General features: G+C 43.9%; 1 protein-coding gene across 6 annotated transcripts in view; it reads left to right on the top strand.

Moving 5' to 3' along the window:
• Window positions 1-227: 227 nt before the first annotated feature.
• LOC116335503 (arf-GAP with Rho-GAP domain, ANK repeat and PH domain-containing protein 3-like) overlaps window positions 228-19,888 on the top strand; it is a 66,039-nt gene continuing 46,378 nt past the window's right edge. For 4 of the 6 annotated variants that reach the window (XR_005610397.1, XM_039607391.1, XM_039607390.1 and 1 more), the window contains exons 1-2: window positions 228-474; window positions 11,398-11,545. Coding sequence is in view for 3 of the 6 variants with exons in the window: in XM_039607391.1 (XP_039463325.1) it covers window positions 328-474; window positions 11,398-11,545 (295 nt within the window). In the remaining 3 variants the exon portion in view is untranslated. The remainder of the gene's footprint in view (window positions 475-11,397; window positions 11,546-19,888) is intronic. The other 2 variants (XR_005610398.1, XR_005610399.1) reach the window with 1 other exon arrangement.

The raw sequence follows: 19,888 nt of genomic DNA, 5'->3' as shown, positions 1-19,888 counted from the left end.
ATTCGTATTTGTGCATCTCCCGTTGGTGTTTCTGTCCTCCATCTCATTGGTGAACCTTCCACCTGGACTCCTTCGACTGTGGCTTCACCTGTCCAGCAGGTGCTCAATAGGCCCCACCTTCGCCGAGCTTTGTGGGTATTGTAGTGTTTGAGCAGCAGAGTGGGACCTCTTGCTCTCCGTCCTATCTGTGCGCTGGGTCAGATAAAAGCCGCATCATCGGGCGCTGCCGCTCACATCCCCCCACCGGGACAGCAGTTACCTGTTGGTGGTGTGAGGGCGGCGTGCAGGCACAGTGAGGCGCAAAGGTCGGTGGGCAGCTGATCAGAGATGCCGGTGCAAATCCCGGACGATTCGGACTTCTGTTCGTTCAGAGAGCAGTGCCTGAGCACGGAGGGCTGGACCAGCCGCTACAGCAAGGGAGGGGTGACGGTGTGGGGGCGCGAGGAGGACAGCAGCACCGTGCAGAAGCTCAAGGTGAGCCGCGTCACCGCTGACGCTTTTACTGCGAAAGGACCGCGCTCCTTCACAATAAAAACAATAGTCAAAGTAAATGAGTACATTTACTCCACTACTTCATCCCAGAGTTACTCTGGAGGCTTATATTATGGTGAAAGTTTCCTCTGAGAACTGCACAGGCTAGCGCAGATGGTCGGTTAATCGGTGGGTTGGTTAGTTGGTTAGTCACTAACTACTGGGTTTGATCATGTGTCATCATCTCTTCAGAAAGTTTGATTGGTTGCTTTATTTTGGAGGTTTTTCGCATCACCATGGTGACTCACAAAGATTTGATGCTGAAGCTGATCTGAAGTAATAATCAGATGATGTCACATTTAGAGTACTCACAGAGTACTGTTACTGCAATAAATGAGGTACTCGGACTGTAATTACAGAAACACATCCATCAATCCATCGAATCATCAGTGAAATCTGATCACTGATCAATTGATTGACGACTTTTACTTATTTATCTTTAAGGCGGAAACAGGAAGTTGCTCAGTATAAACACCTGAAAGTTCCTGGAAGTGGTGTAACCTGTAAATCTGTGTTACTTTGGTACAAACAGGTGAAATCTACAACTGTCACAGGGCGGCAGCCTCATTAAAGTGCCAGCTGTCAAAGAAGGGTTAACAGGCCTGCTTCATCAGAACTCCTGTTACGGTTCATGTGTGACTCTGCCCACCTGACAGATGTCACCTGTACCTGGAGGCAGCAGCTCTGCAAACATTTAACCGGCTCTCTTCCCGAACCTGCTCGGCCAGTTTCAGCTTATTGACGACCAATCAGATCTTTGGAGCCACTGTTTGATCTAAGGGGGCGGATCCTGGACGCCGCGGTGGGCCCCTGACTGCCTACATTCACTTTATGGAGTGTGTGCAGTTTTGTTTGGTGCTTTAAGACTCCAAACTCGAGCATTTTTTTCATGTTTAAGTATTTTTACAGTCAGAGTTTCTAACAGGCTCTTTCGATCCTCGGAGTAACCTTCATCTTTCAGCCTGTTAAACCGCTCGTAGCCTCAAACTGGTGCTGAGGACAGTCAGAGGTCCTTTGTAGGGTCTTTCTTTTACAACATGAAGCTTCCAGGTCTTTATGCTGTGATTTGGCGCTATATGAATAAAGGTGAAGCACGGTGGCTTCCTCAGAAGGCTGCTGACCTCACAGCTGCTTCAACGTGCAGCTGAATGCTGATGATGCTGAGCTCTCTGCTGAATCAACATCGATACGAGTGATACAACTGAATCAGTTTTGAGCCCAGATCCATGGTGTACAGCTGGATCACTCTGATGGATGCAGTTACACCTGAAGGTTTGTTTTCAAATACACAAAGAACATTTTCCATAAAGTTAAAGGCACAAAGTGTGAAGGAGGGAGGTTAAAGCTTTGCTCAGTCACTTCTGTGAGGGTGGGTGGGACAGAACTCTGATGTTACAGCGACCCACTGAAGGTTTGAATCCCTACCTCAGGCTGGAGCAGCTGATGCAGCATGGGGACAGTGACGAGTGAAACCAAAGGTCTCGGCTTCAGTCAGAGCGACTCTAAATTTGAGGATTTCTGCAGTGGGAAAGTCTGATAGCTTGCTGGAGAAGGAGATTCTTCCTGAGACCCCACGCCATAAGTTACATGCACCTCCTTGACATCTAACCACACGTGGCTCACAGCAACTGTGATTGGTTTGTTTGGTGCAGTTGATTTAGCCTGTGTGTTTCTGGCTTTTTCTTCTCCTGCCGCCATTTTTGAAATTGACTCTGAGAGAAACTCCAACAGCAGTTAGTGGTTTGGCAGTGGAGCCGCGGAGAGACAGAGGCACACCAGCCAAATGCCGTCAGCGTCAGCTGTTTGCATAGGTTACATCATAAACCCGTGTTGAATGAGGCTGTTCACTCATTCCCAGCAAACATCTCCAGTTTGAACTGGATCCAGTATGAGGGGTTAGGTCACGTTTATGCATCAGACTGCTCAGTGATGATGTTAACGTGACGTGATGAGTTACTAAACAGCTGTAATTAAACGTCCACTGCACATGCTCAAGGCTACCAAACACAGGTTTTTAAATATCCATGCATGCACGTTTTCACTGTTTGGGCGTGTTTGACCTGCTCTCAAAGTTTCCATCCAGGTGTACAGGTCAGGTGTGTGTGAGAGAGACTGTTAGGCAGCCAGCTGTAGGCAGGCGGTGTGTAAACACAGCACAGGTCTGTTTGGTGTTCCTCCTCTCTCTCATCTGTGTAAACTTGTTATTTCAGAGCTTCGTTTTCACACAGGACACGCCGCTGACATCCTGTTCTGAGAACACCTTTCCCACCATGCGCTGTCCTCTGCCACTTCATCCCACAGCGTTTTCAGGCCTCCTTTCATGTGTCTGATGATAGGTTTGTTCCTGTTGAGTTGTGAAGGTTTAAAGGTGATACGTTTGGCCTCCAGGTGGAAACTAATTGTCCGAGGAAACTGCACACTCAAGAAGGAGGAGTCGATTGGTTTGACCTGCTTTCACTCACACACTTCTGTGCAGACGGGCTCTATCAGACAGGACAGACTTTACAGATGGTGCAGCAGGTTCAGTCCTGACAGACCGAGAGTTTTATTTCAGAATCAGGGGGAAAGGGTAAAATATACATTTGGGTTGCTGTATTTATTAGTTTGATTTGTTTTAGTTTTTAATAACTATATTTATTTTTTTAGTTTTTCATTTCAGTTCTGAAAAGGAAAAGCAAAAAAAAAACAACCAAAAACAGTACATTGATTGCTTTTGTGATTTAGATTTAAGTATGTGAGGACTCAAGGCTGTGTGTCGGACAGGGTCGTCTGCAGTACGGGGGCCCCACGGGGAACGGTTCTGGCTCTGTTCCTCTTCACCATCTACACTGCAGACTTCTCCCACAACTCCACCCAGTGCTTCCTGCAGAAGTTCTCTGATGACTCTGCAATAGTCGGCCTCATCACTGATGGGGACGACAAGGAGTACAGGGGACTGACTCAAGACTTTGTGGACTGGTGCCAGCTGAACTACCTCCAGATCAATGCCAGTAAAACCAAGGAGCTGGTGGTAGACTTCCACAGGCACAAACATCCTCCACTGCAACCACTGAACATCCAAGGTATGGACATCGAGGCTGTGGACAGCTACAGGTACCTTGGTGTTCATCTGAACAACAAACTGGACTGGACTCATAACTCAGACGCCCTCTGCAGGAAAGGGCAGAGCAGGCTGTACCTGCTGCGGAGACTCAGGTCGTTTGGAGTGGAGGGCCCACTCCTGAAGACCTTCTATGACTCTGTGGTGGCCTCAGCCATCTTCTATGGTGTGGTCTGCTGGGGCAGCAGCATCTCTGCTGGGGACAGGAAGAGACTGAACAGGCTGATCAGAAGGTCCAGCTCTGTTCTGGGATGCCCTCTGGACCCAGTGGAGGTGGTGAGTGACAGGAGAATGGTGGCTAAACTGTCATCCCTGTTGGACAACATCTCCCACCTCATGCATGAGACTCTGACAGCACTGAGCAGCTCCTTCAGTGGGAGACTGCAGCACCCACGGTGTGGGACGGAGAGATTTCACAGGTCTTTCCTCCCTTCAACTGATCAAACACATCCACACATGTGCAATAATCTTTTCTGGCATCGTTGTATTTTTACTCAGTTGTATAAAGCATTTGTATTCTATTTTTATCCTATTTTATTTTATTCTATACTGTACAGCTGTGTACAGTATCTTATTCTTATTGTCTTTCACTGTTCTCTAATTTTTGCTATATAACTTTGCACTGTCCACTTTCTGCTGTAACAAAACAAATTTCCCACATGTGGGACTAATAAAGGTTATTTTATCTTAATCAGAATTTTAGTTGTGTTTATTTTCTAATTGATGAAAAACTGAAAGTGGAGAGAAACAGTTCAGTTCAATTCAGTTTTACTTGTATAGCGCCAAATCACAACAACAGTTGTCTCTTATATTGTAAGGTCAAAACCCTACAATTACACAAAGAAACCACCCATGATTGCTTTGGTGACAGTGGGACGGAAAAGGAGGAAAAAACTTCTGGCAGCACCAGGCTCAGGGAGAACCAGCCGTTAAACTTTAGCAAAAAGGAAAGTTTTAAGCCTAATCTTGAAAGTAGAGATAGTGTCTGTCTCCTGAATCCAAACTGGAAGCTGGTTCCACAGAAGAGGGGCCTGAAAACTGAAGGCTCTGCCTCCCATTCTACTTTTAAATACTCTAGGAACAACAAGTAAGCCTGCAGAGCGAGAGATAAGATGGGGCCTGATTATTTAAGACCTTGTATGTGAGGAGCAGGATTTTGAATTCAATTCTGGATTTAACAGGAAGCCAATGAAGGGAAGCCAAAACAGGAGAAATCTGCTCTCTCTTTCTAGTCCCTGTCAGGACTCTTGCTGCAGCATTATGGATCAGCTGAAGGCTTTTCAGGGAGTTTTTAGGACATCTTGATAATAATTTGTAATACTGAATATCAGTACACAGACGCAGGAAAGTTAGCGGCCATCCAGATCTTTATGTCTTTAAGACATTCCTGCAGTGTAACTAATTGGTGTGTGTTACCTGGCTTCATGGATAGATAGAGCTGCGTGTCATCTGCATAGCAGTGAAAATTTATGCTATGTCTTCTAATGATGCTGCCTAAGGGAAGCATGTATAATGTAAACAGAATTGGTCCTAGCACTGAACCCTGTGGAACACCATAATTTATTTATTTTTTGAAATCCCTTAATTTTAAATTTTTTCATTGACATTTCCAACATTTTAAATTCTCACCCTGAGTGAGCAATCAATCAATCAATCAATCAATCAATCAATCAAAGCTTTATTCGTCACATGCAGGTTGCCCTGCAGTGAAATGGGACCCCCACACGTTCAGACAAGGGGAAAAAAGATGCAGTCCAATCATTTAAATTGAATTATGCATTGTTGTATTTCAGGAAATCCAATAAAGGTCTTCATACAATTTCAAACTTGTCTGCCTTTCCTTTGACAATATTGGTCAGTTTGTCCAATATAACATACAACCACTTGTTGATGGTGAGCTTATTTATACCAAATATCAACTGTGTTCTTTTCTCTGGTGAACCAAGACCAATCACAGAAAGTCTCTGAGCAGACGGGAGGAAGTGTGAGTGCGAGGAGGAGTGTAAATAATTCATGAACTCTTTGAAAAGCAGCGAGGCATTTCTTCTGCTTCTTCTTCTGCCTCATGACTAATTCAGAGCTGCTGATGGAGCCAGCGACCAAACAGGTCACATGATCACCTGCTGATTTACCTCACAGTCACGGCTTCCCGTGACGTGAAAACCACAAAACCAAGATTAAAAACATTCGACTTCCTAGCACATGTGGATTCAAACATGGACATTCTTACTGGTTACTGGTTCCATGTAAGCTGTGTGCGTGGCCCAGTCAAAAACATGAGAGCTGCTTCCTCATGTCCATCTCTGTGGGAGTTGGGGGATGTGATACTCCTTTTATCACCAGCTGAAGGACACTGTGGCAATTCTGGGCACTGACACAGCTGTTTTACCTGTTCAGGTGATTTCTGTCATCTCATGTGACTGGCTGTGGAGTCTCTGCCATTTGCGAGTCACATCTCTTGCTGCTGAAGGCTGAAAAGAGTAAATGAAACTCTCCAGCACCATAAATGACCTCGCCCTGCTGATGAAAGCTGGAGATGATGGGGGGAGGGGGACGTGTGCACAACCTCGGGGGGGAGGGGGACGTGCGGGTGAGTGGACAACTTTGGGGAGGGGGACATGCGGGTCTTTTAAACTGTGGTGTCTTTAGTTCATCTGAAGGAAACGAACCTCTCCTCGTCGTCTCCAATGTGCTGTGAAGACCCTGGCTCAGCTCCTGAGTGAGCTGAAAGGTTTTCTGCAGGAGAGATGGACTGAGTGACGGACACAAAGCCTCGGCACTCCGGACTTTATAAATGATTAACAGGGAGCGGAGTCTCGCTGATTGAGTTACACGGAGAGTTTACAGCGCTCGCCATCACCATATCAATGACTGCCGCTCCAGCACGATTACAGCAGTGGAAAAAAGTGACGTCCTACAGTAACAAACCATCTCACATGACCACTGTGAAACTCTGACAGGTGGAAATCTGGAGCTCAGATCTCTCCATGCCTACAGGGGGGAATTACAGTCTGGTTTTTCCTGGCTGAGAATATTTTACATGAACATTTTGGTTTGTCATCGTTCAGGCTGCGCTGCAACAACGATGCAAACAGTGACCAAAGCAGCAGAGCTGGAAACGGTACAGAGAAACTTCCTGTGGTCCACATGAACGGTCAGCTCCACATTAATAATAACCTGCTCCACATAATCATTCACAGGGGGAGGCGGCGGGTGTCTGTCTGATTAATGTTCAAATCGTTCAGTTTGTTTCAGGCAGAGAGAGGAGCTGGTTTGGATTAGATGGTGATCTCCTGTAGCTCTGTTTGTCTCACACGTGATGCAGAAACTCATCAGGTCCAACAAAACACCAGGACTGCAAATACGACCCTGATGGACTGAAAAACTCAATACAGCAGGTAACCTCATGGGGGAGAATGAAGACGACTACAGTCTGGTTATTACAGAGAATCAGAGCCAATCACAGCCTTCAGATTATCAGGGATTATCCTCACTGACAGATGAAGTTTCTGTCACTGTGGAAGGAATAAAATCTTGGGCTGATAATATTGGTCGACTGTGTTAGATAAGAACACATGATTAGTTTGTTTGGAGATTTTGTGGGAACGATGAAATCTTCAAACCTGAGCTGAGCTTTGTTAGAAACCTTGGTCTGAGCTGGTGAAGCTGCTGAAATAAGGAAGCTGAAGATGATCTTTTGTGTCATCAGAGTAGAAATGGAGCAGATGTTAAATGTCTAACTATAAAAGAGCAGAGGACCTGAGACAGATCCTTGTGAAGCTCCTTTTAGGATGACTGATGTCCGAGTTTGAAGATGGTCTGAGCCTGGATGAGTTCAAAGAGATAAAACCGGATGCAAAAGCACTGAAACCTGAGAACACCTGATAAGGTCAGAGCAGAGAAAGTGAAGCTGCTCAGGTTAGCTGCTGAGGTGCCTCTGAACAACACCTGATCAGGTGTTTCCTCTGCTAACAGTTCACTTTGGTTTATCCAGAAAAGACCCAACAGGAAACCACACGAGAGCTCTGAATGAGGCGGATTATTGTAGGGTGTTGACCTTACAGCACGCAGCGCTGTTGTGATTTGCCAATATCATAATGCCAAAAGAACCAGCGGCTTCCATTTAAATGAAGCCGCTTGTAAGGCAGTCAAAATAAGAGTGAGAGTTTAAACTGGTATCCAAACCAAACTGGAAACCAGTGCAAAGACTTTAACAATGAAGTGAGAATTTATGAGTGAGTTAAAAGTGTTGCTGCAGCATTTTCAACAGCTTGAAGGTAATTTATAGAAGTCTTTGACAGACGGGACAAAGGAGCATCAAAATATTTTAATTGGGAGGAGATGAAGGCATGAACAACCATCTCCAATTCACCTTTGGAGACAGCAGTTCTGAGTTTAGCGACATTTCTTAAGTGGAAAAGCAAGAGCGGGTCACAGACTTCATGTGCATCAAAAATCAAAGATCAAGATTGTGAGCAGCATCTTTCACCGTCAATGAGAAAGAACCAGGATGTTGTCTAATTTGGGGCTTAATGAAACACTCAGTCTCGTCTGCATTAACCTGCAGAAAATTGTTTGCCAATTGTCCTAAGACAGTCTGTCAGACTGCTAATTGGTAACTTTATTGTCCCCAATGGGAAACTGATTTGCAGCATGTCCACACATCAAACAACACAAACATTTAAAAATAAAACAAAAAACAGCCCAAGTTTTATCAGTAACAAAGTGCAATAGTGATGGCAACAACGCTTATAGGTCAGCGTTGATAACCATCATAACAGCAGCAGGTACAAAAGACACTGTCTGTGGTTTCGTCTGAAGAGAGGATGTTCAGACCATCCTCTCTTCAGACAGACATGACAGAGGTTTCCTTCCTCAGTACCCGTCTGTTTATAAGAGTCCAGAAGCTGGACCTGAGACCTTACTAACCAGGCAGGGCTCTAGACTAACTTTTTGCCACAGTTGTACTGGTGCGCCTAACTTTTTTTCTTAGGCGCACCAGCACAAAAGTTAGGCGCACCCAAATTTTTCAACTGCATCACTTAAAACGGCAGTTTTACATATGCACTTTTTTGGGGGGGGGGATTGCAGTCCACACAGACAGTATTCATTTGTAAATGATTAACTAACAATCTTGTGCTTGTGCTTAAAGTTCGTTGGCACTCTTTGGCAATATTGTAGACAATGACAAACTTAATCATCATCTTGGCTCCTCTGACGACCTGTTTGCTGCTGCCTGCTGCTGAAAGACAGTGGGGAGAGGGGACACTTGGGCATTTATTGTGTTGTCTGGATACACTGCTTTTTCAGCATTCAAAGATTGATGGCTCCATGTCAGAGCACTGGCTATGAATTTCAGATGGATCAGGCCTCAACTTAACAAAAAAGCTATCAATAGTTCTTTTCATCTTTTCTTTTTACCCACAGCTGCATCCACTTCTGTCGGGCCTAGGCTGCTCATTAGGCTGAATTCCGATTCACAAGGTCCCGATTTGATTCGATTCAATTTTGCCTCAGACAGTCAGAAATGTTATAATTCTGATCTTTTATCAGTACTGATACATGTGAGACTTCATCAGAATTGTGAACATCACAGCAGATGCCTTTGTGTCAAAGTAAGTGAGAATAAAACACAGAAAAACATGAAGATTTTCCTGGCCTGACTTTTTATAGCAGATAACCTTAAAAATATTCTGCAATATTGCATAATTTTAAAAAGTTTACATTTCTTCAGTATTGAACAGCAGAAATTAGGCTTTCTTGTCCGAGGTCATTTAAGTAAAACAAAAAAGAAAAGAAAAAGACAGCGGCCGACAGCGCTGTAAACAACGGTAGACTGGTGGGTAATAAGCGAATGGATAATGCAGAAAACAGAGATTTGAGACGGGAAACTGTTCTTGAAGTACAGAGAGGGAGAGAGAGAGAGGGAGCTGTGCATGAAGTGTGATTTTTATTGTGGTAGAAGCAAAACAGCAAAAGTCAGAGGGAATTCATGACGACATTGATCAAATGTGAAGTGTAGTTTGCCGCTTCCTTTGCTGCTGGTTCAGTGAATTTTGGTTGGAGAGAGACAAAACCTGTAGCTCAGACTCGAGCGCAAAAAAGACAGAAACACAGCGCAGAGTCCCGACGGCGTGTCCGTCTACGGGCTGTCGGGTGAGAAAGCCGAGAAAGACAAAGTTGATTCTGATGCGTCGGGTCTGCTCTGTGTTACGTCTTTGTGTGGAAGCATAATGTGTGTCTGTTGTTGACCACACGGACACTTTCAGCGCACCGGTGCGACCTAGGATTTTTCTTTTTAGTCACACTATTGAAAAAATTGGTCGCACTCTAGAGCCCTGCCAGGTTACCAAGTCTGGTCTGGTTGGTCAAGGACAGATTACTGTAACCAGGCAATGATACTAAACAAAGCTTTTTTAAATAAATGGTCATTTCAAATGAAATGTTAAAAACTCTCAATCTCAGTAAAAAGTAAAATTATTGTTGGAACAGCAAGATGTGACTCAAAGGACAAAGGCTTATCAAGACCAATCCCCAAATACAACTATCCACCACCATCAATGGCTGCACCCTTTACTACTGGGGCGATCGTGGCTTAAGAGTTGGGCGTTCGCCTTGTAATCGGAAGGTTACCGGTTCGAGCCCCGGCTTGGACAGTCTCGGTCGTTGTGTCCTTGGGCAAGACACTTCACCCGTTGCCTACTGGTGGTGGTCAGAGGGCCCGGTGGCGCCAGTGTCTGGCAGCCTCGCCTCTGTCAGTGCGCCCCAGGGTGGCTGTGGCTACAATGTAGCTTGCCATCACCAGTGTGTGAATGGGTGAATGACTGGATATGTAAAGCGCTTTGGGGTCCTTAGGGACTATTAAAGCGCTATATAAATACAGGCCATTTACCATTTTACTGTTCACCATGGAGGAGGCTTACAATGCCTGTTAGCCTGTGTGCTACGACAATCATTAGTGTACAAAATATATGGTAGGGGAGAGAGACAACATCCCTGTAGTGAACCAATAGAAGAATTCCGCTGATTAGAAAAACAGATGCTGACTCTCACACATGGAGATCTGTTAGTTAAAGAGTCTAAAATTCAACCAACAGGATTAAAATCAAGTTTAAAGTGTTTAAGAAGTTTATGAGCTAAAAGATCTGTGAGTCTCTGTGAATGCAATTAGACATGCATCCCTGAAGTCACATAAATGTGTGACATTCAAATGCAGTTCATTTACTCCTCAGACTGCATTAGCCTTGAATATTAATGGCAAGGGAATACGATTGTATTGTATTTGCTTCCTTAATCGTGAGCTAGACCTCCCTTCTTCATCATCAGTGTGCTCCTGTGACTACGGGATTATCCTGTGCTGGGAAGCACTAAAGGGTGTAAAGAATCTCCAAGACAGGCTGTTCCACTGAAGAAACTCATGCAGGATTCCAATCAGCTCCTGTAGAACACAGCACACCTGCTGTTTCATGGGTCATCACACCCTCCCCTTAAAGATAGCACTACCAGTGAAAACCTGGACACCAGGTGACTCAAAGTCATGAACTTTTTTCTTAGGAGTCATCACTCTGGGTTCCCTCTGGGTTCTCCGGCTTCCTCCTACAATCCAAACACATGTATGTTTCTAACATTTCATGCAGTTGCAGTAATAAAATCCCATGGCACACCTAAATGTCACAGTACACCAGCATGGAAACTGGTGGTTAGAGTTGAGCGTGATCGGTCCTAACCTCTGCTTGACTCTCTCCCTCTCTCTTTCTGTGTCTCAGATGAGGATAGTCTGTAAGGACGTGACAGCAGAGACATTGTACGACGTCCTCCATGACACCAGCTACCGGAAGAAGTGGGACACCAACATGATCGATACGTATGACATCGGCAGGCTGACGGTCAACGCAGACGTGGGATATTACTCCTGTTAGTTCCTTTACTGAGCGGTGATGTAATACACGCCATAAAACACTTCAGCACAGCACCAGAATGGTGAGACAGGCAGAGGGAACAATAAGGTGAATGGTGGACAAAGACCGAAGGGAATAAGAGGGAGTAGCAACTGATGTTGTGTAAGTGGAAGTAGGGAGACCCAGTGATGTGATTTAACATTACACTGAAATGACAGGTATAAAAGACACTCGGTTGGGCCCTTTCCGGGGGATGGGGGGACCTCGGGCCTCTGGGCCTGTGGCTCGGTGCGATGTTGGCACGTCACCCCAGCCCCCTGTGGCTTCTGCACTGTGGCTGCTGGGTAGCCAGTCGCCTTAAGGTGCTTTATGTTGTAAGGTAGACCCTACAATAATACATACAGAGAAAAACCCAACAATCATATGACCCCCTGCGAGAAAGCACTTTGGCGACAGTGGGAAGGAAAAACTCCCTTTTAGGGGAAGGGAGGCAGAGATGAATAACAAGTATGATTCAGCACAGAGGTCTATTAACACATAGTGAGTGAAGACGAAACACCCAGTGCATCATGGGAATCCCCCAGCAGCCTACAGCAGCATAACTAAGGGAGGATTCAGAGTCACCTGGTCCAGCCCTAACTATATGCTTTAGCAAAAAGGAAAGTTTGAAGCCTAATCTTAAAAGTAGAGAGAGTGTCTGTCAGGCTTTTCAGTGAGTTTTTAGGACATCCTGATAATAATGAATTACAGTAGTCCAGCCTGGAAGTAATAAATGCATGAACTAGTTTTTCAGCATCACTCTGAGACAGGATGTTTCTAATTTTAGAGATGTTGCACAAATGGAAGAAAGCAGTCTTACATATTTGTTTAATATGTGCATTGAAGGACATGTCCTGGTCAAAAATGACTCCAAGGTTCCTCACAGCATTACTGGAGGCCAAGGTAATGCCATCCAGAGTAAGAATCTGCTTAGATACCATATTTCTAAGATTTTCAGGGCCGAGTACAATAACCTCAGTTTGATCTGAATTAAGAAGCAGAAAGTTAGCGGCCATCCAGGTCTTTATGTCTTTAAGACATTCCTGCAGTTTAACTCATTGGTCTGTGATACCTGGCTTCATGGATAGATAGAGCTGCGTGTCATCTGCATAGCAGTGAAAATTTATGCTATGTCTTCTAATGATGCTGCCTAAGGGAAGCATGTATAATGTAAATAGAATTGGTCCTAGCACTGAACCCTGTGGAACACCATAATTGACCTTAGTGTGTGAAGAGGACTCTCCATTTACATGTACAAATTGGAGTCTATTAGATAGATATGATACAAACCACTGCAGTGCAGTACCTGTAATACCTACAGCATGTTCTAATCGCTCTAATAGGATATTATGGTCAACAGTATCGAACGCTGCACTGAGGTCTAGCAGGACAAGCACAGAGATGAGTCCACTGTCAGAGGCCATAAGAAGAATACACGCGCGCGGAGTCCGAACGCTGTGCAGATTTCAGCATCGAACTACCTTACAATAGTCAGACAAAGGCTTTATAGGGTTTCTGTTGTCAGGCAGACTCAAACAAAGCATACGTCACTCCAAAACCACAACCGTTCAGTTAACTTTGAACACAGTCCACAGAACATCGTCTTCGGCTCGGTGCTTCCCCTCAGCTTGTCTTCGCTGTCGCTTATCTCTGGGACATCTGGTGTACTTCCTGGAACAGACTAACATGTACGCACCCCCACTTTGCAGATGCAAGCAAAACATGATTACCTACTCAAAGGAGTCTATCTAATATGTGTGTATGTGTCAGCTTCTGCTGCCCTTTGTTTCACCCTTCACTTCATCAGCTACACCTTGTAACCTTTCCACTAGACAGAAGGCCAGCACAACTGAAACTCTGTGTGTGTATGTCTCGTCTGTCTGTGCGTGCAGAGTTTGCATGTGCTCTCTGAACCTTAGTTGACCTCAACTTAGGCAACCAGGTTAAGGCCATCCTGTGTGTAATGACTTACATGTAAAATATATAAAACAAATGTTTCAATCTAATACAACTACTTAAAGCTTAATCAAAGATATTAATGCAAAATAAAACACCCTACTCTTGGCTTACACTCAGACTCTGCTTTCAGTTTCACTTTTGCAAAGCCTGCCACTTCAAACACATGTAACTTCCTGTCCCTGCAGTCTACACAGAAACATTTAAGATTATAAATTCAACTTAACAGTTTGAAGTGGTTATAACTGGACCTGTAATAAAGACTGATATAATACCAATATATTTGAACATCTGAATGCAACATCACTCTTAATAATGAAATGATAATGATGATTATAAAAATAGCAGCAAACAATAGCAACAAAACATTTCTCCTCTTGACACTCTCCAGCTACTACTGGCTCCTGTACACTTAATGACGTCACACAAATCAAACATGAATGAGCTGGTAGACCCTTTAACATAGTTCAACTCTATGCCATTATTCATGCTGAGACACTCATCACCTTTACCTGACACCTCGCGCTTTTGTCTTTTTACCGATCCCGTTTTGGCAACTACAGTCTCAGGAAGTGCTGGGCTGGACTGGCCTCCGTGTTCAGACAAGTGGTCCGGAGTGCCCTGCAAAATATAGACAATAAACAACACAGCCATAGTCAATATCATTGTATACAATAAACATGTAGTTGTAAGGAACATTTTAATAAGTTTCTTCTCATTACGTGTCTCTGATTCGTGTGTTTGCATCATGTTATATAAACTTTGTATCCTGGAATGAAACTCCCCTGCTTTTGTGAAGTCCTCAACTTGTCACTGCTCCTTTCTGCTGGCGTGGCGACCTTCTGCGCTTCTCCTCTTTTTTCTTCGGCCTCCCAGGTGGACTACTGGTTGGCCCGTTGCACAGGTGAGAGGATTTATTCTGCCTCGGCTCGTTACCACTTGTGTTGGGTGTAGAGGAGTTTTCCTCTACCAAACTCTCATGTGCTGGCGCACACTGCGACCAATGATACCAGGTATCACCTTTCCCTTTTAGTTGAACTGCTGTAGTTGTTCTGGCAATGACCTCGTAAGGACCCATCCAGCGTGGCTTCTTCCACTGATGCTCAAAGTCAGTTCCTTGTTTGCAGACTATAGCATAGCCTGCTTTCGATCCTTCTTCATCACGATGACAGCAGCCATCTATGAACCAATCCTCAGCTCCAGGGATAGGTTCTGCTTTTAAATCTTCCCTGACTTTCCCTTCAAGTTCTGCTTTCTTAGCACAATTATGAGGTTCCCCTGATCCCATTAAATCTGCCATATTGATTCCTTCATGTGTAAATGTCAGATTTGGAGCATCTAAAACTTTACTCAGTCTCTATTGTGCTAATGATGTCATAGTGAACTTTTTTACTAGAGAAGTTATGTTGTGCAAGCTTTGTGTGCATTCCAGAGCTCTCTGACTTTCACACACACATCCTGGGAGCATGAGAGAGGTTGTACCTTCTCTTACTGATTTATGGTATAGGAGGACACCTACTCTGTATCTGTTTTGTTTTGTTTAGATGGACCGCTAGACTCCTGGCACCAGCTTTGGGGAGTCTTCACGGGATCATATCTCACTACACATCAGTGTTGGGACTAACGCGTTATTAAGTAACGCGTTACAGTAACTACGTTATTATTGTGGTAACGAGCACGGTAACTAGTTATTATGCCAAAACCAGGAACGCGTTACTCGTTACTGGGATTTAGATAGGCTCGTTACTCGTTACTTAGTGTGGTGGATATCGCGAGCTTCCACAGATTCAATAACATTAGCAAGTGGTGGAAGCCAGCAGGTGGATGAAGGAAAAGGGAGGCAAGAGGAGAGACCCGGCGGCCGCCGGTCCGCGTGTCAGGTGAACTGAACTTCAGGTAAGAAGTTATGACCTGCAGTCTATCTGGGTCAGATATAAACCAAGTTTAGGTGGAGTTTATTTTCGGTATGATGACTTTTTCGTACACTGCGTGCTAGCTAGCATGACGGAGTTTCTATACAGCTGGGTGGGTGCTATGTTACTGATGTTGAACTTTATTTTGTTCATACGGTTAATTATTAGAGTTGCCAACCGTCCCCGTAAAAAACAGAATCGTCTGGTATTCAGAGAAAATATTACGCGTTTCGCACTGAGGTGAAAAGGAACACAGTTTGTCCCGGACTTCAGCTACAATGAAAAAGACACAAAGCTGAAGCTGCACAGCTGCCTCTTCTTCTCTCATTCTCTCCTCTCCTGTTTCTACTTCAATCACGAAACTGATCAATGATCAGCTGATCGGCTTTTCTCTCTTGTTTATTTATCGCCCACTTTGCGCCAGAAAGAGGAAACCAGCGGATGTCGCGTTAAACAACAGCAGCACGTTTAAGCTTGATCAGCTGTTGTTAGAATTTATTTAATATTAATTTCTAGTATCAGCTGATGTTTGCTGGAGCCACAGCTGTAAAGCTGCTGGTCATGATATCGGTTTGGTTATCTGGTGAGAGGGAAACATGAAGATGAAACCTGGAGATGTCCTTACTGAATCATCAGAGCTGAACAGGTGATGGAGAAACAGGTTTACCTTTTAGGTGACATGAATGAGTTGAAGGGAAGTTATGAACTGTTTCTGAGAGACAAATAACACCAGGATCCTTTTCTACATAGCTGACAGCTGGTAACTGTGCAGGGGCGGATCTAGCAAAGTGTTGCCAGGGGCCAGGTAGGGCATTAACAGGGAAAGGGGGCACAAGGAAATACTTTTCTTTATTATTTTCATTTAAAATGTCTCGCTTTTAAAAAAAATAATTATCTGAGTCTTACAACAAACGATTGATAGATTGATACATATATACCATCAGAACAGTGTACATCACTGTCACAACAGTGTTTGTTTTCATTCAAAGTCTTTATGATTTTTCCTATAATGGTGGGCCGGTCTCTAGTCAAAATGCCCGGGACGATTTTTTTGTCCCAGTCCAGCTCTGTATGCAGCTCATCTGCAGTCTGGTGTTACCTACATCTTCCTATTCAGAAGGCAGAATTTCCAAGTTCTGAGTACAATCAAAAGCACCACGACTGCAGTTTTTGTGTTGGATGTAAAAGCAGGCTAGAATCATGGCGGCGGTCAACGACGGTCCAGGCGTGGGATTTCTCTCGTGGAAATGTGCACATTATTTTTTCCTTTCTATTGGTAGGTGGCACAGTGCACTTGTGGCAAGTAAGCAAGCTAGAAGACTGGCACTCTTGCTGGGTATCCAGTTACGGAAGCAACACATTAACAAGAGAATTCTGAGTAAAACCAAAGTTACTTTCCCTAGTAACTAGTTACTCTGAAAGTAACGAGTAACTTGAAGTAACTGAGTTACTTTTTTAGAGAAGTAACTAGTAATGTAACTAAGTTACTAATTTAAAGTAACTTACCCAACACTGCTACACATACACACACACACACAAGGTATACGTCATATGTTTAATGAAACTATGCATATTCATGTAACCACAATAAAAGAGCAGTGTTACGGGGGAACGGATGAGAGCAACTGAGGTCAAGCGAAGGAACGGCGCCTGTCCAGTTCTCTCCCGTGCACGTTAATTTGTAAAACCTGTCTGAGTGTCACTTATTCCAATCTGAGTTGCATTACAGGAAAACTCCTGACATTTTTTTGGTCCTTCGAGCCGGATTAACATAACACTTTTGTGTGATCCTACGGGAAAACCTCATCGAGTCCTGACGTCGTGAGAAGCCCGCGCTGAAGTCTGTCGACAGCTCCTGTCTAGGTACAGGATAAAAGACCAGAGACGTGAATTCGGGTTCTGGCCAGCGTTCTTAGAAGTGGTCCACGACGGTGGGGGTCAATGAGGTGGACCTGAGAGACCGGCAGTGAATTAACAAGCAGGTGAATATTAACACTCTGAGACACGTTGCGTAAAATCGTGTAAGCTCGCCTGAAGAAGGCTGGTAGCATTTAAAATAAAGATAGAGCTCGTCTGAGACTGGTAGCTCCCCGTAGTGGGTTAAAATAAAGATAGAGCTCGTCTGGGACTGGTAGCTCCCCGTAGTGGGTAAAGTTAGCGCGCGCATAAAGGTATTTATTGTTTTGTTTTTGTGATGATGGAATAAGTTGATTTTACAGCACAATAAGGAGGCATCACATAAAGATGACACCGCTTTCAAGAATAGCTTGAAAGTAGAAGGCCGTGTCAACTACCTCTCTCGATTCTCGTACCAGAGAAGGTGCCGCAGTTGTGTAGTTGTAAAGGATTAAAATGGGTAACGAAGCTTCAAAACTCACTGCTGACGAGCAGTGGTTAGAGAAAAAATGTCCAGGCGCCGGACAAATTAGTGCATGTAGATGGAGAAATCAAGAGAAAAGAACTAAATGCCCCACATGGGAGGGAAAATGTAGCCCCTCCGCATTGACTAAATTAAAAGAAACCCTCCAAGCAGAAATAAATACTGAAAAGAATCCAAAACAGAAAACAAAACGTAATTGTCTCCCATTGTGAGAGTGGTGATTCTGCAGGTCACCAGCTAGTGTAAAAAAAAAAAAAAAGAGAGAGAGAGAGTAAGAAGGAGAAAAATCTACATTGTAGATGAGAAATATACATAGGGAAAAAGGTTTTGAGTTTATCAGCCAAGAACAACTACAATCTCATTTTCTACTTTTAAGAAAGGAGAGTTCACAAAAAATAGAGAGAGAGTTCTGTGTGTCGGTTAAGCAATGAGAACAATGATCAAAATGTCTCAGTGTGTCACTTGCAGGTGAGGAGCAGACCCGGATCAATTTCCCATATGCAGCAGTCAGAAGGAAATTATAGTTTAACATCATTGGGAACATTCGGGCCAAGTTTTTGGCTAACTTATTTACAGCTCCATGTGTCCCTCATCCTCACAAGTGAGCTCTCACTCCTCCCTGAAGACAAAGAATGCAGTTCCAAGAGCAATAACATGGCAGATGAAGAGACAGCAGCAAAGTCCTGAGCAAAGAGACCCAGCAAGCAGCAGCAGTGTGGACAAACAGCATCAGAGAAGAAGAGTAAACCATCATCCTGACTGACTGGATGAATGACACTGTTTCCAACAAGCTGCAACTTCATTGTGCTTGTGAAAAGGACTTTTGAGGAGAACTGAGGAGACTGTTGGAGTTTGACATTTGCCGCTTTTGGAGAAAATGGCAAGAAGAGACAGTGGAACACAGGACAAAGCTGAAGAAGAACTGCCGGCTATTGGACTGTTGAAGTGGGAGAGGACAACAGAGTGAGAGCAGGTGAGAACACAGAGGAAAGCTGGTGTTTAATGTGGGAAATCAAAATTTGGGTTAGCCAGCCTGGGGAAAAGAAAACTGACTGCTTAAGTGGAAAGTTGTGAAGGAGTCTGAAACACTGCGAAAAGAAACATATACAAAATCACACACACAAGCAGAACATGCATTAACCCTACTAACACAAACACAAGAGAGCTCATGAAGATTAGACACCATCTTAAGCATGTGAGTCTGTTTATCATCTTGTCCAAGTCACCTCGTGTGATGAAAAGAAAAAAAATCAGTGGACTCATAGCACATTAGTTGAAAATGATCAAATAATAGCAGAGAAGTGTGTAGGAAAGGCAGCTTTAAGAACATGCCCTGCTGGAGATGCAGCTCCACAGACATCGATTAAACCTGCCTAATAACACAAACACACATGCAATGAAGATCAGCTTGTTATCTCTCATCAGTGCTAAAATAGAGTCAATTTAGCAGACACTTGTTATCAAATGCTGAATTTATCCAATGCTGACAGTTAACTCTCTAGGTTGCAGGACAACAGTTTAATTTTGTGGGAAAAAACAGATCAACCAGTGATCAGACAATAAATTTAGTTGGTAATATAGTAAATTGGGAGATGCTTTCTGCTTGACTGGTGCAGCACAAGTAATTTACTGTATGAGGGAAATTCTATTTTTGTGATAATATTTTGAACATGCATTTCTGTTGTCCTGTCAGCTTAGTGGGTTAATAGCTGATATGCAAATTAGTTGATGGTTCTTAGATTAAGTAAAGGTGGCTGAATTCTAGCACGAGTGAATGGGATGTGTTGGAGTTTGTTAGAGTGGAGACTCTAAACACTGAGTTTCCTGTTGTGATGTGTGAGTGAATCTTGCACCCAGATACACAACTCTGAATATATAAGAACAAACGTCTTTTGTGAAATGCATGACGACATGTCACATGTTTTATGATGACGGGGAAAAAGGAAAACTAAATAAAATCTGTGGCCTAAATGAGTGAAAAGTACAGTCCTGGGGATTAAAATTCATAGCTAATGAGACATGAGGCTTATGTTGTGTGTTGTGCGGCTAATGGTTGGTTTGGTTTTGAATT

This window comes from Oreochromis aureus, linkage group 23, assembly GCF_013358895.1.
Source record: "Oreochromis aureus strain Israel breed Guangdong linkage group 23, ZZ_aureus, whole genome shotgun sequence".
In the NCBI taxonomy this organism is placed as follows: domain Eukaryota; kingdom Metazoa; phylum Chordata; class Actinopteri; order Cichliformes; family Cichlidae; genus Oreochromis; species Oreochromis aureus.
This window is presented reverse-complemented; position numbering and strand designations above follow the sequence as displayed.